General features: G+C 39.2%; 1 protein-coding gene across 1 annotated transcript; it reads left to right on the top strand.

The window, feature by feature from the left end:
• Positions 1 to 3,813: 3,813 nt before the first annotated feature.
• On the top strand, positions 3,814 to 14,741 carry LOC124263271 (oncoprotein-induced transcript 3 protein-like). Its single transcript, XM_046697863.1, has 6 exons — positions 3,814 to 3,982; positions 4,760 to 4,960; positions 11,714 to 11,878; positions 13,372 to 13,488; positions 13,745 to 13,840; positions 14,498 to 14,741. The coding sequence occupies exons 1-6, from the start codon at positions 3,913 to 3,915 to the stop codon at positions 14,572 to 14,574; spliced, it is 726 nt and encodes a 241-aa protein (XP_046553819.1). The 5' UTR covers positions 3,814 to 3,912; the 3' UTR covers positions 14,575 to 14,741.
• Positions 14,742 to 15,541: the final 800 nt, after the last annotated feature.

Below are 15,541 nucleotides of genomic sequence, written 5' to 3' on the forward strand. Positions count from 1 at the left end.
TATATATATATATATATATGATATATATATATATATATATGGGTACATATTTCGTACGTATCATATTTTTATGTAATAATTTAAGAAACAACAGTAGTGAACGTATGCATTATGGTACCACCATGTATTTATATATGTAATAGCACGCTTTCGCCCTGAACTATTATATGCGTTGTATTATTATGCGTCCGAGTGCTTTAACGTTATAGTAGTTCAGGGCGAAAGGGTGCTTTATTACACTATACATGGTGGTATAGCGAACTATATTTCTTTTCTCAGATGCCAAATGTAATGCTTTCTAAGGATAATCACGATTAATCTAAGGCAGAAAAGAAACGACGGTGTCTGTGACCTAAATTAAGAATCCTCGCACAGGGCTAACTGGCGCGCTGTTCTATAGATGTGTCTGCCCCCCTAGGTTAAGACGAACGTTACCAGAAAAAAAAATAATAAACAGTTTGATGACGGTCTACGTTCGGATTAAATATCTTCTCTAAAATATTTTAATTACATCTGTGATTAACATAAACCACATGGGACAATATGAACGTCGCATTTCTACTACCAACGTAAGTGTAGATCAGTACATCCAGATGAAGCTGAGTAGTCAAGCGACATTCCGTGATTGCATTGTGGGAATATAAACATTGCGAACGTTATCGTGCCGCTGAAAACACCAAGAAACGGGATGCAACGGAGTAGTTTACTGTAGGAGGCCGTACGAGGCGATGACAACTGACATGCATCGTGACGTCGCTTACATTGTGACATAACGCAAAATTGTTCGATTACGAGGGGGCAGACTAGAATGGCGCAGTGACGCCAATACATTGTGACGTTATGCAAAGTGTATATATATATATATATATATATATATATATATATATATATATATATATATACTCAGCAGCCAAAAAACGTCAGTACGATCTTGACACATCAATGAAGAACTCGGCACAATTTCAAGACATTATGTGAACGTTTGCAGTCCATTCAGTTTGACTTCAATATCTAGTGTGACCACCACGAGCGGCAATAACTGCAGCACAGCTTCTATGCAAGGAGTGCACCAATCGATTGATGAAGGCCATTGGCACCTTGAACCACACTCTGAGAAAGGCCTGGCGCAATAAATCGGCTGTGATCGATCTTGGTATGCCATTAATCAGTATCCTCTGAATTTCATCTCAAAGATGCTTAATTGGGTTTAAATCAGGACTCAGGGCTGGCCACTGCATAATGTTGACACCGTTTTGCCGTAGAAAGTCCCGTGTAGCTCTGGCAGTATGGGCCCGGGCGTTATCATGCTGGGAAATGTTGTTCCGGTGACGTGCGAAACGTGGTATGACGTGGGGTCTGAGAGCTTGGTCGATGTAGTGCACCGCTGTGATGCCGCCTCCTCTCTCTGGACCAAGGTTCTGGAACAGCACAGGACCCACTCTCTGGTTCAGGCCTATTCCACCCAATGCCATGATGCTTGCACCTCCCCATGAGTCTCTTTCTATAACACATTGGTCTGAGTAACGCTGGCCACGTCGTCGCCATATTCTTGTTCTGCCATCTGCAGTTGATACGCAGTACCGACTCTCATCTGTGAACAGAACAGTTCTGCACTGCCTGTACCGCCAGATTTGGTGTTGTAGGGCAAACTGTAGACGTTCACGCCGATGACGAGGGGGTGAGGATAGGTCCACGGTAAGGTCTACGGCAATGGAGGTTCCCGCTGTTCAGACATCGGCGTACCGTACCAGTACTGATTGGTATTTCGTGTGTTCCCACTGTCTGGCGTTCTGTTTCGGATGCCTGCATGAAGGGATTCTGTACATGCTGTCGCCCTTGGTCTGCCAGTACGGGGATGATCATTTGTGGTGTTGCACGGACACGTTGCTGCAGTCTGTAGATGGTCCGAACGTTGACCTGGAAGTGAATGGCAACGGCTTGTGCAGTGTGGCCCAGCTTCAAGTCTTCCTAGCACCTGGTTCCTCTGAGCTGTCGTGAGTCGCGGCATCCTGCTGACGTTGTAATGTGAATGTTTCAACCAGGTTTGGGGTGCATTTTATAGGGCTGGTGCTTGTGAACAGCACGTGCGGCATGAGTTGCATGAAAAAACATGGAGAACACCGTACCATCTCCGAGATCAGGTTGCGTTTTTGAGACCATTTCCTGGGTTCAATTTTGAGTTTGGGAAGGAATGTCTTCGCTTAGTTAAAGTTGGAGATGTTGTCAAAAATATACAATCAAAACATTAAATGAGTTTACAGTTATCCGTTTCTGCGAAGGAAAATTCCAACCTGACGTTTCTTTTGCTGCTTAGTATATATGTATATATTACCTTCATGTAAAATATTTTAATTTCACTGGTCAATGGCGCTTTAACAAGTTTCCGTGTCACCCCTCCCAGAAGGGTAACACCTGAAAAAATAAAACATAATATTACCCGCTGGCACGGTAACGGCCAAACTCTTCGTCGAGCGAAGCTGTATCATTAATAATCGTATGACGTCATAATATAACGCATGCAGAGCACGGAGTTCGAATTCCGTTCGATTAGCTGTTCACTATGTACACATTTATTAAACCGACTTTCACTGCTTTGTGCATTGAATTGTTTGCACACTCAACTTAAACATAATTAATCATTTTTATTTAGCAGTTTTAAGCTTGTCAGAATACGTTTCACTGATGTTAAACATCCAGTCGAGAGGTAGACGCCATTTTGTTCACAGGTCATGTAGTCGGTAGCGAGCTTATCGATTTTCAAAATAAAATAAAATGATATTTTGTACATTTAACATGGCGGTAGGATAAATACGTTGTCAGATTCTCCCTCGGGCAATACGGTCTGATGTACGCCATTTTGTAACAGTGTCATCCCTCGCCTACAGGTTCGGGCGGGGGATGGCACTGCTGCAAAAAGGCGTACACCAGACCGTATTAACCTCGAGAAAATCATACAACTTATAGTATATAAGTACAATTTATTAAATATATATAGATATATATGTTTCGAAACTCACCAAATTTTTTCTATATATTTCGAAACACACCAAATCGTTTCTGGGGTTCATATACATGTTTACAATCATTCACTTAAGTATTTTCGTCTTGTGGCGCATAGCACACTGAAACAACATACTAGTAATCTGTCCATAATGTACAATCTTGAATTATATCTCTTGCTGGTCACGCAATATGTATCTCCTGCGTCCTTTTGTGATAGCTGTGGTTTCTAAAGAGCTAGCTTGGTGGTTTTCAATAATGACAGACAAGTAATGAACCATGCACTTAGAATAAGAACGTAAAACCAATACCTTGATTGCTACAACAATGCAGTTAATGTATCCTTTGCCCCATCTCTGTAGTGGTCTATATGTCAACCTGTATATCATCCACATCTCAGCAGTGTGAATGGAGTCAATGTAGTGTACGTGATTTTATCTGTAGCACGAACTTCAAGCCGTTGTGTGCACTTATACACGAAATGGCATTGTCATGTTACCTCAAACAGTGGATCTGTTCACAGTATGTATGCATCACCTGTAATGCAGGTCCATATTCTATTTCAAATTTTCTTTTCCCCGATGTCACAGATATATCCACGCAGAATCTCATGTAACCATTTCACACAGATTAAAGCTCTTATCAGTCATGCAATCGTTGTTCAATACTATGAATGTTTTTCCTGCGATTACATACGAGACTGACAGGCGCTTTGTGAACGTTGCTGTCTGCCTTGTCCCATTGTGGAACGGGTAACCAATACCTACCCTTGCATGCAGACCGCAGTTGCACTGTTTCCAGTGTTCCACATCGGTGGCCACCAGACAACAGTCTTCGGTGGATTCGCCACAACAACATGGACGCCATCTGGAGGTACGACTGATCTGTTTGCTACCAGAGTCAGAAGTTACAATGGAGAATATCTTCCCCACATCTATGACAGTGAGGATACTGTATATCAGCGTTCTGTTCCTTGCTAAAGGTAAGTGGTGCTAGTGGTGCCATGTATTCACTAGTTGACAATAATAATGAGTATCAGCGTTCGTTCTGCAGGTAAGTGGTGCAACGCCATGTATTAAAGGTAAGTGGCGCCACGCCATGTATTCACTAGTTGACAATAATAATGAGTATCAGCGTTCTAGTCTTTGCTAAAGGTAAGTTGTGTCACGCCATGTATTCACTAGTTGACAATAATAATGAGTATCAGCGTTCTGTTCCTTGCTAAAGGTAAGTGGTGCTACGCCATGTATTCACTAGTTGACAATGAATGAGCGTTCTGTCCCTTGTTAAAGGTAAGTGGTGTCACGCCTGTAATCAGCGTTCTGTTTTGCTGCATTTGATTGGTTCTACGCCATGAATTCACTAGTTGAAAATAATACTGAGTATCAGCGTTCTAGTCCTTGCTGCAGGTAAGTGGTGCCACGCCATGTTTTTACATGTTATATCGCGATGGAAATAAGAAAACAATGGGTGTTTTTAAATAAATGCTTTGTTCATAAAATACATATTAACGTTAATCAAAATACAAGACAGTGAGGTTATTCGTATTGGTCTTTGAAATGGTGTACGCTGTAAGGAAGGTAGGAAGCAATGCAACCAAACCGTCAGAGGATACACCATCCCAATTGGGTTGACTGTACGCACAACACTCGCATTGATACTGCTATTCTCATACATGAAAGACAATTGAGTTGGGGTTTTTAAATAATCAGTGACAAAATGGCTACAACAGGATTTCACTGATGTCGTCTGTTTACAGCATCCGACCCCTGCGCCGACCACAAGTACATCTACGACAACGGGGGACGCAGCCCTAAATGTCCCTACCAGCCGGAGGAGTGTGACCGCTACATCACGGAGAACTGGTACCAGGTGGTCAACTACCATGGGGCTCTGGAGATGCCGACATCCCACGTGGACATCAACAGCTGCGGCGCCAACTACCCCGGCTGGCTGAATGGTTGGTTTCTAAGGGACCGACCTTCTGTGTGTGTGCGTGCGAGCGCGACTGTTCGTCTTTCTGTTTGTCTCTGTGCCTGTCAGTGCGCGTGCTTACATTTTGTTTGCGACGTGATTTAGACAATAACTAACGAGTGACGGGGAATGACAGATTATCTTTCCCGACCTATATTAATTACATAATCAATATAACGAGTTTTCGATCTAAAAAACAGCTCAAATGAAAACAGGTTTCTCTCTAAGGAAAACTGCAATGTGCGGAATCCCCGTATTCCTACGCTTCATTTCCAACATATTCATCGCATTACCACTGTCTTAATACCCTGGATGCCACAGGGACATATATGTCCTTCCCCTTCAACCCTCAATTTCAAGTCCAATAAAAATCAAAATATCTCACGCACACAAATACACTTCACAGTTTTGAATTCTGCGGGAAATTTCCTGTTTCTTGATACCATCCACTATTATTTTAGACAAAGCTCAAGTGCTGAAAATGACCTTACAAAATAGGCTTCATCGAAAATGTCGCGATTTTTGACACAGTACGAAATCGCGATTCACAGCGTTATTTGCTGTATGTTTTGAAATTCGGATAATTACTGCGAGTATTGAATTTCAAAAATAACATATTCATGATCACTGATATCAGTTTTACATGAAATCGCTAATTATAATTCTGAAACGTTGCCGATGAATCTAGAATCGGTTGGGATGTTTTCGAAAATGCACCTACACGAACGCCATAGAGCGTTTTCCGCCATATTGGATAGTGTTTACAAAATCACGTTTCGCGAAGGCCGGTATTGAGACGCCTATTACATCACGTATATTTCATATTCAGCTTCGAAAAATGCATCACTGAATTCCCCATACATTTTAGAATCAAGTTGCAACTGGTCTGTGTCACCAATACCAACTGTCTAGATAAAATGAGACGAAACATATTGGGTGTAAAAACGAACGCTGTGCTTGAAAGACTGCGCTTGTCTGAAATGTGAAATGAAAAGACAAATTCCAATTTTACACTGCGTAGCATTTTCTGAAGTTTTTCAACATTCATCCGTCTATTCATTGCTTGCAATGGCTCATTTTCTTTGGAATATGCATGGAAAGAGTATCGTAGCAAGCAATAGGAAATTATAAATAGAAACAATGCAATGATTTGATAATTCATAAGAAATTGTCAAAGTTTCCGTGCAGCATGACGCCATGACTGACGCAAAATCACGCAGAACAACAACGGTAATTATCTGCATTTCTGTCTTTTTCTCTTACTTACAGTGAAAACAATAAAACATATAACAATACACAGATAGTCAGAATCATTCTGATTACTTACATGTCATATTTATGTACAAACGATCCCTGAATCGAAGGAAGGGTCATCGCAAAATCCTGTGTACCCTTGTCAGCAAACCCGCCATTTTGTAAGAAATCGGTCAGCGGTAGTGATGTCATACGTCAACCTTGTTGTACATATTAGGCAATTTCTTTGAGGTGAAGGTCGGTTGAACAAGAGTAAACACAATCGCCCAATCCTTCCGATTACACTGTCAGTATTATGGTGTATATTTTGCGTATAGTTAAGATACTTTTTCATGAAACTGACTTCAGTATCTACATTTAGCCTTGTTCAATATCATATCATACGTGCATATAGGGTTTACGGTGTTTTATTCTTTGAAAGTTTTGATTGTTTGAATCATATTTACATAAGAAATTGACATATTTAGTGCAATACAGCATATTCTAAACCTTTACACAAGTGTTAGAAGATCAAACGTAGCCCTAACTGCAACTACTTTAGTTCCTATGATGTACAATATTCAATTTATTTGGACTAATATTGCAATTTCATATGAACAGATTAATTAACGGTGATTTAATTCAACCTGATATGTAAAACTGATAATATTAATGAAAATGATTTATCTATGGTATGAAATGTATATGCACACATATTTAATGGAATTGTCTTGTTCATTGCATAATTTTGTGTCGTTTTATAGACAAAAGAATGATGCATATTGATCGGCCAGGGGCGCGTTTGTTGGAAACGTTTTATGATTCTCTATCATTGTTTTCGATAATATAATAAATTCATATTCGATTAAATAATATTGTGATGACAGGATATCAAACTCTAACTACATTTATACGACAATTGTTGAAAAATATTTATACCATCTCATGTGTTAATTCGGACAAATCTTTCATCCTATTCTAATATATAGTTCAATATATAAAAAGCTATCTTTTTGCATCTTTCATTGCATACGTATGAAGAAAAATAGCTACATAATCAAAAACCAACAAAATTCTTATCCCAAACAAAATATTCGGGTGTTGTGAAATATTATTTTTATTTACGTTAAATTGATGCCAAACAGGTGCGCGTGTTGTTCACAATAAGATACACAGTCAAACCGTCTAATTGTTGATATATTCAGGACACTATTTAAATGGAAAAATCAGTCATTTTATGTTTTGTCTAAAGAGTGTTAAATTCTGACGTAGAAGCCGAGACCTTTTATACAATTAATGGAAATTAGGTGAGATATATACTCATCAGCATACCAATGTCGTCTTTTTCCGACGTCGCAAAATGCATAAAACAAGCAATGACGTCAACTAAAATGTTGTATTATTTTCAGCAATTCCATTACATTTGAAGATATGGCTAGTATTCTGGTAATAACGATGCAAAATTAGTCAAATTACGTCTACACAAACAGGAGAATATGGGAATCTAAGAACTAACTTATATATCGGATAGGGCCATCCAAATCGCTATTACGTGCTTTCACATGTAATACGTTGTCATTTTTCTTGTAAATTGTGAAACTACCAAACTGCATCCGCTCACACTGGGGAACTTTGAATTGGAATAGTTTGGTTCACCATAAACATAAAATAACGAAAATATAGCGTCCGTACTCACAACAAATTCTCTCCAAGTGACCTGAGTTACATTGACCTAGTGTTACGCATAACGGAGTTATGCCCCCTTATCATTATACGTGTATGACCTCTCTGTCGTCGTTTGACGTCATAGAAGAAAATCCATTTTTGACATTTATTGCGAGTCCTTTTTAATGTTGAGCGTATAACGGTATGCTCAAGAACATAAACCCAATTCATATACACTTATGTCGTTCAGATATCAGGCTGTATTTCCTTCGCTCACACTTTCTGTAAAAATGCCACATTAGGAAATTCGTAGCACAGTGCTTTTATCGGTGCGCGATAAAAAGCGGATAAATTTACCGTTTTTTAACGCATAACAAACTTTGGACAACAGTTAGCAGTGTCTATTTCTCAAACCGCCAAGGTAGTTGTACTTATATTTATACCAACGGATAGGACATTTAATATTCTACATTTCTGTGTAATTTTATAGCCGTACGTAGATCCAGGACTACGCGAGCGCAATTCTCGCACAACGTTCACTTTTCAAACCGTATGAAAATGTGCGTCACAATGTGTGACGTCACCAATAACGTTGACGTTCTTTGGCTTCACATGATTTCAAGCAGATGTATTGTATTACCTTTTGCAACAATGTGTGTGTGTGTGTGTGTGTGTTTTCTACAACTGTTATTTTCAAGCGTTTACAGTGATGTACTTATAAAGAAAACAAAACTAAGTTTATTGAGTATCTATTTTTCTTATTCTCGTGTTCAAGAAAGTTTGAGTGTAAAACAAACAATGAATTGAAAAGATGAATGAGGTATTTCCGGCATTTTGTTTTTAACCAATGAAATCATTTATTTTCTGAAGCAGCCAACCAACGTTCAACAAAGGTGTAATCTCCCTAGGGACTTACAGGAAAAATACTACCCTGTCTCTTCTTTCCCATATGGGTAATAAATGTGTGTCTGCACTGGTTTCAGGTGGATTGGACATTTTAGTTACAATGTGACCCTAAATCTAAAAGATGTAAAATATCTTCAAACAATATATCGTATCGTTGCTTATAGTTTTGTTCGGCCATTTGGAATATCGTTCAGATGTAACTCCATAAACAGCTTATTTGTCAACAAGGACTGTCTCACTACAAAAAATGATGAGTATTAAGCTAAAAAAACGTTTATGATGAAATTTGAGATATATATATATATATCAGTTTATGACAAATATCAGCTAAGATATAACTATCGACTACGACATAACCGTATCAGAAAAGGTTTAGTGTCTTCAAAAACCTAACTGAAGGATAGTTTGCTTAGTGTTGATATCGGCTATTAGAAAATTACGCGGCTTTTGCGAAGCTCAACGACGTTAATAACGACGGAAAACATACGACGTCATTTCTAAGTGTCATGGTCGCTCTCGGAAGTTCGAGAGCGATCGATACGGACTCTTGTTTCATAGGCTTTTATATAAGACATTTGAATGGCCATTCAACATGTTGAATTATATCATTACTGTTCTGATGTGTGTATGTAGTTTAGGATTAAATCAATCTTATAGGAGCGAAAAATGTTGCAGACAGTTTTCATTTTTGTCAACAGTATGAAGCATAAACATTGTTTTAAGCACTTTCTGTGGCAATGTATTTCATATATAATCCCTCTGAAAATTACGCTGTTTGTTCCTGAGGTAGAGTACTTGTATATACATTTGACATTGGTATACTCAGCAAATTTGAAAACTTGACATTGATAAATTTCGATATTTTTTTCTTTTTCTGTTTACTTAAATAAATTTACAAGTATATTAAACAGTAGTAAATAGTGAGAATGCTTAAATTTCGGGAATTCACGAGCAAACTTTCCCTTTGTAGCCTATAAAGCTGAGAAACACGAAATACACGTGTGAAAAGCAAATTCATAAGGTCATTTCGGTCCATGTTTGTTAAAACTGAACACGCATATTGAATGTGAACTGGAGAAACAAACTTTACATTGCAAGCTTTGTTTGGCAATGTCACGCCTTTTAAATTAAGAATGTCAACGTGCTATGGGGAGGCTTGATGCTGGTCAGCCTGTGGTCACTGTTGCTAGAGCCTTTAATTTCTCACAACAAACAATTTTTAATGTTAGGATGAGAGTGCTTCAAACCGGAACTGTTGCCGACCATCCGAGGCAGGGGAGCGTCACGTCACTCCCGGAAGATCAAGCGATACGATTATGTCATCTTCAGATTTATTACTGTAACTTCCACAAGTAGGGAGATCGTTGGTGGAAGGATAACTGAACTATCTGAAATTGCTTGCGTGACCATGGACTTCGCGCCCGAAGACCCCATAATGGGCCAATTTTAACGCCTCTTCATCGCTGCAACCGACTAGTGTGGGCCACAAGACACATGAGGATACATCAATGACAGTGTCTTCAGCGACGAATCTCGTTTTACATTGAGGTTTGTCGACGACAAGAGCCCGAGTGTACCGCAGGCGAGGTGAACGTCACGCTCAAGTCAGCGTCCGTGAAGTTTACAAATTTGGTGGCGACAGCCTAAGGGTATGGGATTCGTTTTGTGCACACGGACATTCTCCCCTCCTTGTTGTTGTTCGAGGGAACGTAAATGCTGCACAGTACAGGGATCAGATTTTGCAACCTGTCCTGCTTCGATTTTTGGAGAGACATGGCCCTGGACTGACGTTCCAACAAGACACTCTCGACCGCATAAGGCAATTCCTACAGCTTGTTCAGCTTGACCTGAGCTGCTCTACATATGCATGACCCGGGAGGTCAAATGGCACAAAAGACATGCAGAGTTAATTATATCTTCGTTAAATAGGGGAGTAGTGAATGTTATTAATGTTGCGTTTGTGCGAAGCATGCATTCATGGACTCGTTACAGAACTTGTCCCGGAAAATAACACTTTGGAAAAAGAAACCTAATCATTTCATGTATTAATTGAATTGTTTATACAGTCATATGCTATCTAAAGTACAGACGTCAGTTACTTTCACAATCCGATTCATTCCCGCTATCACTCTCGACACCCAGTGCAATAATCACTTTTCTATTCCATGTTCAACTGCAATATTTCTGTCCCAGTAGTTGCCTAAAAGCCCGAATCGGAAACATTAAACCACCTGTAGCTTCTCTTGTAAAGAAAGTTAGGACATTGCTGACGATTTCTCGACACTGAGATGTCAAACGCCGACCTTGTCTCGGCTGTTCGGACATGTTGACAATCAACTAACAAAGGTGCACCCCTTCACAATAATAGATCCAACCAGTTGTGACACGGTCACGTAATGCATCAGTATTCACTTAATCAGGTCAAGCTGAACAAGCTGTACACAGAATTTCTACGAAATGTCGGTATTCAAGTTCTGGATTGGCCGTTGCGTAGCCCCGACCTCAATCCTATCGAAGACCTCTGGGATGACCTGGGTCCACGTGTTCGACAGCAAGTCAATCCACCACAGACGTTGCAAGATCTTCAACGTCACCTTGTTGAGCAATGGCGACGCATTCCATGGGTTGTGTTTACTAACGTTCTAAGATCCATGAGGAGACGTTGTGTAAGAATAGGGGCGGTAAGAGACGCTTGAGGAGGCCACAACCCCTACTGAAGACCTCAACCGAATTGTTCTCCACGCTGAATCATGAGCGTTATCATTGTTAAAGAGGTTTTTTTGTTTGTTTCGTTTGATGCCAAGAGGTTCTGTGCACAGCACACAACTAAAATTATTGTCGTAAACCTAATGTTAAAAACCTAGTCAAAAAAATCCGGAGTGTCTATTCTTCAGTTATGCTCTGTATACGCTGAATTTTCATTTGACTCACTCAGGAACCCTTCCCTCCGAAACCGACGGCATCGTGGACATGACTGTTTGTGTCAGCTTCTACAACGAACCCTGCCGAAAACAAGTTACAATCCAGGTGAAGAATTGTGGTCTTTTTTATGTGTACTACCTTGTGAAGATGGGCGGATGTTCTGAGAGATACTGCTTTGGTAAGTATACCTTATATAATTTGAGTGAGTGAGTGAGTGAGTGGAAGGGTGGGTGAGTGAGTGAGTTATGATTTTAGTCACATCGGCAGTATTCCAGCCACATCGTGACTTGTATGATTTGAAAAGAGATGATGTTACAAGATATGATAGTAAGACCATTTATTTCAGCATCATTTGGTTCACATCTAACCCCTATATTTAAACTTGTGTGTTTGAAAAGTCACTCACTATCACCAAATGGGTTTTACGTTTTAGTTTACGACGTATAATATACTGGTCATAACTTTGTGTTTCAAGCGTTCATAGGATGTCGGTATGACAGAGCTTGCAGCAACGATCCACCTTGTGTTGATGACATACCACCAACGGCTGCATGACCACCCGGTTCATTCAATTCCCTCTTCATATGTTGCTGGGAACACATTCTAACCTGATAACCCAATACAGGTTTTCAGCAGTGAGATGTGTGGACAGGAACTGATTGTTTGTATTATCAATGACCAAACGAGTGTCATTGAGGGATAACTTAATGACTGTGCTGTAGAGTTTCTCGTTAACTGTTTCTGTTTAATAATCACTTGGATTTCACACAAGTGATGAAAGTCTGATACATGCATCAAGTGGGACATGTTTCCACATTAACCTACGAGTCGTGATATAACAAACCGAAACATGAGTCTCATTAACCTATTCAGACAATGACCTACTTTTCAGCCGATCTGAATTTTCTCGTGTGAAAGATAAAATAGACATAAAAAACAACTATGGTTACACTGAATTCCAATTCCTTGTTTCATAAGTAAATGGTATTCACAAATGAATTGTAATTTTAAACTTTAATAACATCGTATTTCTATACTTTATGGCGAGGTGTAGGCAGCATGACCTTAACTAAGACATCACAGACTGCCCCAGGTTGATGAAGTCGTAAAATGATTCACAATGCATCTGTCTTACTGGTTACACCTGTTATGGGTTTTCTGCGCTTATTCAATGTAGTTCTGTACCGAACAATGTGACTGACATAATATCAAGTCCGTACCAGACTGCCAAACGTTTCTAGCGGCAGAGCCTTGTTTTGAGATTTCCACGATTTCCAGGTTTCCGTTTGTCAGAACTCGCTGTACCACAGAGCACGCTGCACGACGTGTTTGCAAGGATTAGAAGGCTCTTAGTGTTGCAATATACAAGTGCTTAGATGTATCAAATAATACTGCTTAATATTTATGTATCCAGTTAAATGAATTGGTCTCAAAATTCTGGAATAGTTATTGTACTAAGTTGTGCAATACGACGGAACCAAGTCAACAGGAAACGAGACTGTTGTGTAATCAATGTTTTGACTTGTGACCAAACTTCAACACCACGTTAAACCCTATTCGCTCACTCATAATAATTCCGTCGACAAAAACACAAGATCGAAATATATCACGTGACAAAAAATGCATATTGTGTTGATTGTTTCCAATGACTGTTACCATCATGTGTTGCAGGTACTGATGCTGAATGTCCAACTACAACAGAAGCACCAACTACAACAGAGTCGCCACCTCCATCATCAACAGCTTCAACAGCACACACAACTGATAAACCCACATGTACCGCTTGTGGTAAGTGTTAATGAATGAACAATGACAATGCAATTGCTTAAAACTACCGTTCTTTCATAAAATGTTGACCCTATCTGTATATTGAAAGCGAAAAGGGGTATTCGTCAGCTGCGTTTTATCTCAAATGACAAAAGTAATATGTATCATGTAATTCTAGAAGCTGACTTAACTCACGTCAAAGGATTTGTAAATTGATAACCAAGATATTAAATGCCGGTAGGTTTGTTATGTCGAATTCTCCAAATATTCCCTACAGAGTGTCAATTCGAGAAGTACCGCACTTCGACGATTTGCCTGGTTGCCTTGTGGGTAGCAACTGTGACGTTAGGTGTATTATTATTCTCCTACTACTGTGAGTATTCTCTTGTTGTGATACCACTGTGAGTATTCTCTTGTTGTGAATACGTCTTTTGGGGGAATTAACGTCCCTGGTGATTTTAATTCAATTCTCTATTTCGGTATATTTGTTGACTCGAGGATTTATCGAAAATAATATATTCTCTCAGAAAATACTTTAAGAAAATAGGCATCAAACAAACTAGATTTTTAGCTACAAAGATACATTGTTGAAGTGTGTTGCTGTTTGGCGTTGTTGATTTTCTTGATAAAGTAACATTCATGATCATATATGGTAACTGTAGCTGAGAAAAATATATATATATGTAATAATTCTGGTTGAGTATGATGGTAACGTTCCTTCCGTGTCAATAGTTCCTGTTTAAATCTTACATTTTTTATACTGATCGGATTCGGTTATCGCATTTAAATCAATCATTTAACTTACTATAGGTTAGCATGCCTGCTCTGGTATTCACGACACACGGAAGCAGATTTAGATACAAAATATGTGTACGATATGTTTACTAACATCAAAACTAATTGAGTGTAAAGTATAATATCAAGCCAATGTTCACAACTGCACATAATTCCATCTTTTTCTATATCAAATGTAGAATCAATTTTACAATGACATTATTTTGATACAATACGGGGTTTTCTTTTGGTCTAGGTGTGACCCGTCAGCTAGTAATTGTTAAACGGTCACCTGAAAACGCAGTCTACCCTTCTAAGGAGTCTGGAATATAATCTGGCCTACATGTGGTCGGTTGTTCGTTCATTACACATGTCAATAATGCATGTATGTTGAAGAGAACTGTATTTGTATATATCAAGATATTTCAACATACTGAATGTCCATATTCTACTCATGTTATCGATCAGTGTAATATTGCAATAAATACATTCAAATGGCATCTGAGTTACATCTTTCTTGAGTTTATAAAGTTTAATTCAGGTTATTTACTGATGTTATACGTGCCTGAAATTTAATTTCTACCTTGCTCAATAATTTTCTGCTCAGTATATCCTGTTTAACATTGGGACCGGTTTTCTGGGGAACTACTGAAGTAATATGACAGTTTCCATTCTTATGTAAGAGATGCTGTGAAGACTGAGTTCGACATTTGGCACCTTACGCGAGGTTTTACACAGTTGCTGCCCTTCATCCATATTATGTGAATAATAATGTCCATTTGTATGGCGCCGTTTCCACACACTAGTGTGTGCTCATGGCGCCCCGTGTGTGTAAAGCTAAAAAACTGCGGCAATTGTACAAGTCATTCTTAATATTTCCTGAAAAGATGGGTCTTCAATGAAGATTTGAATAAGTCAAGAGATTTTGCTGTTTTGATGGTTATGGGAAGACTGTTCCACAGTGAAGGAGCAGCATAGCTGAATGATCTGTGACCATAGTTCTTGAGATTGACAGGGGGTGTTGTTAGGAGGAACTGTTGGTGTGATCTCAGCTGTCGTGGTGGTATGTACACTGAGATGAGTTCAGAGAGAAAAAAATTACCCACTCAAAAATTGACTTGCACCTGGTGCAAGTTAGACTCATAACTAGGTTGCACTTTGTAATACTGGGTTGCACCAGTGCAAATAACAAAGCACTAAATCGAGGCCTGATACGTCTTTATAGTAATTACATAAACCACTCAGGCAAACATATTCTTTATTCCCGCTCAATTTCTCGCTGACACGTGTAGTTTCGCCT

The sequence above is a fragment of the Haliotis rubra genome, unplaced genomic scaffold (genome assembly GCF_003918875.1).
Source record: "Haliotis rubra isolate DU_JTF1 unplaced genomic scaffold, ASM391887v1 Scf876, whole genome shotgun sequence".
Lineage (NCBI taxonomy): Eukaryota > Metazoa > Mollusca > Gastropoda > Lepetellida > Haliotidae > Haliotis > Haliotis rubra.

Bases quoted from the DNA above. Each gene is read 5' to 3' on its own strand.
- LOC124263271 (XM_046697863.1), top strand. From the start codon at position 3,913: ATGGAGAATATCTTCCCCACATCTATGACAGTGAGGATACTGTATATC. The intron at 3,983-4,759 runs GTAAGTGGTGCT...GTCTGTTTACAG, and splicing joins CGTTCTGTTCCTTGCTAAAG to CATCCGACCCCTGCGCCGAC. The intron at 4,961-11,713 runs GTTGGTTTCTAA...TGACTCACTCAG, and splicing joins CTACCCCGGCTGGCTGAATG to GAACCCTTCCCTCCGAAACC.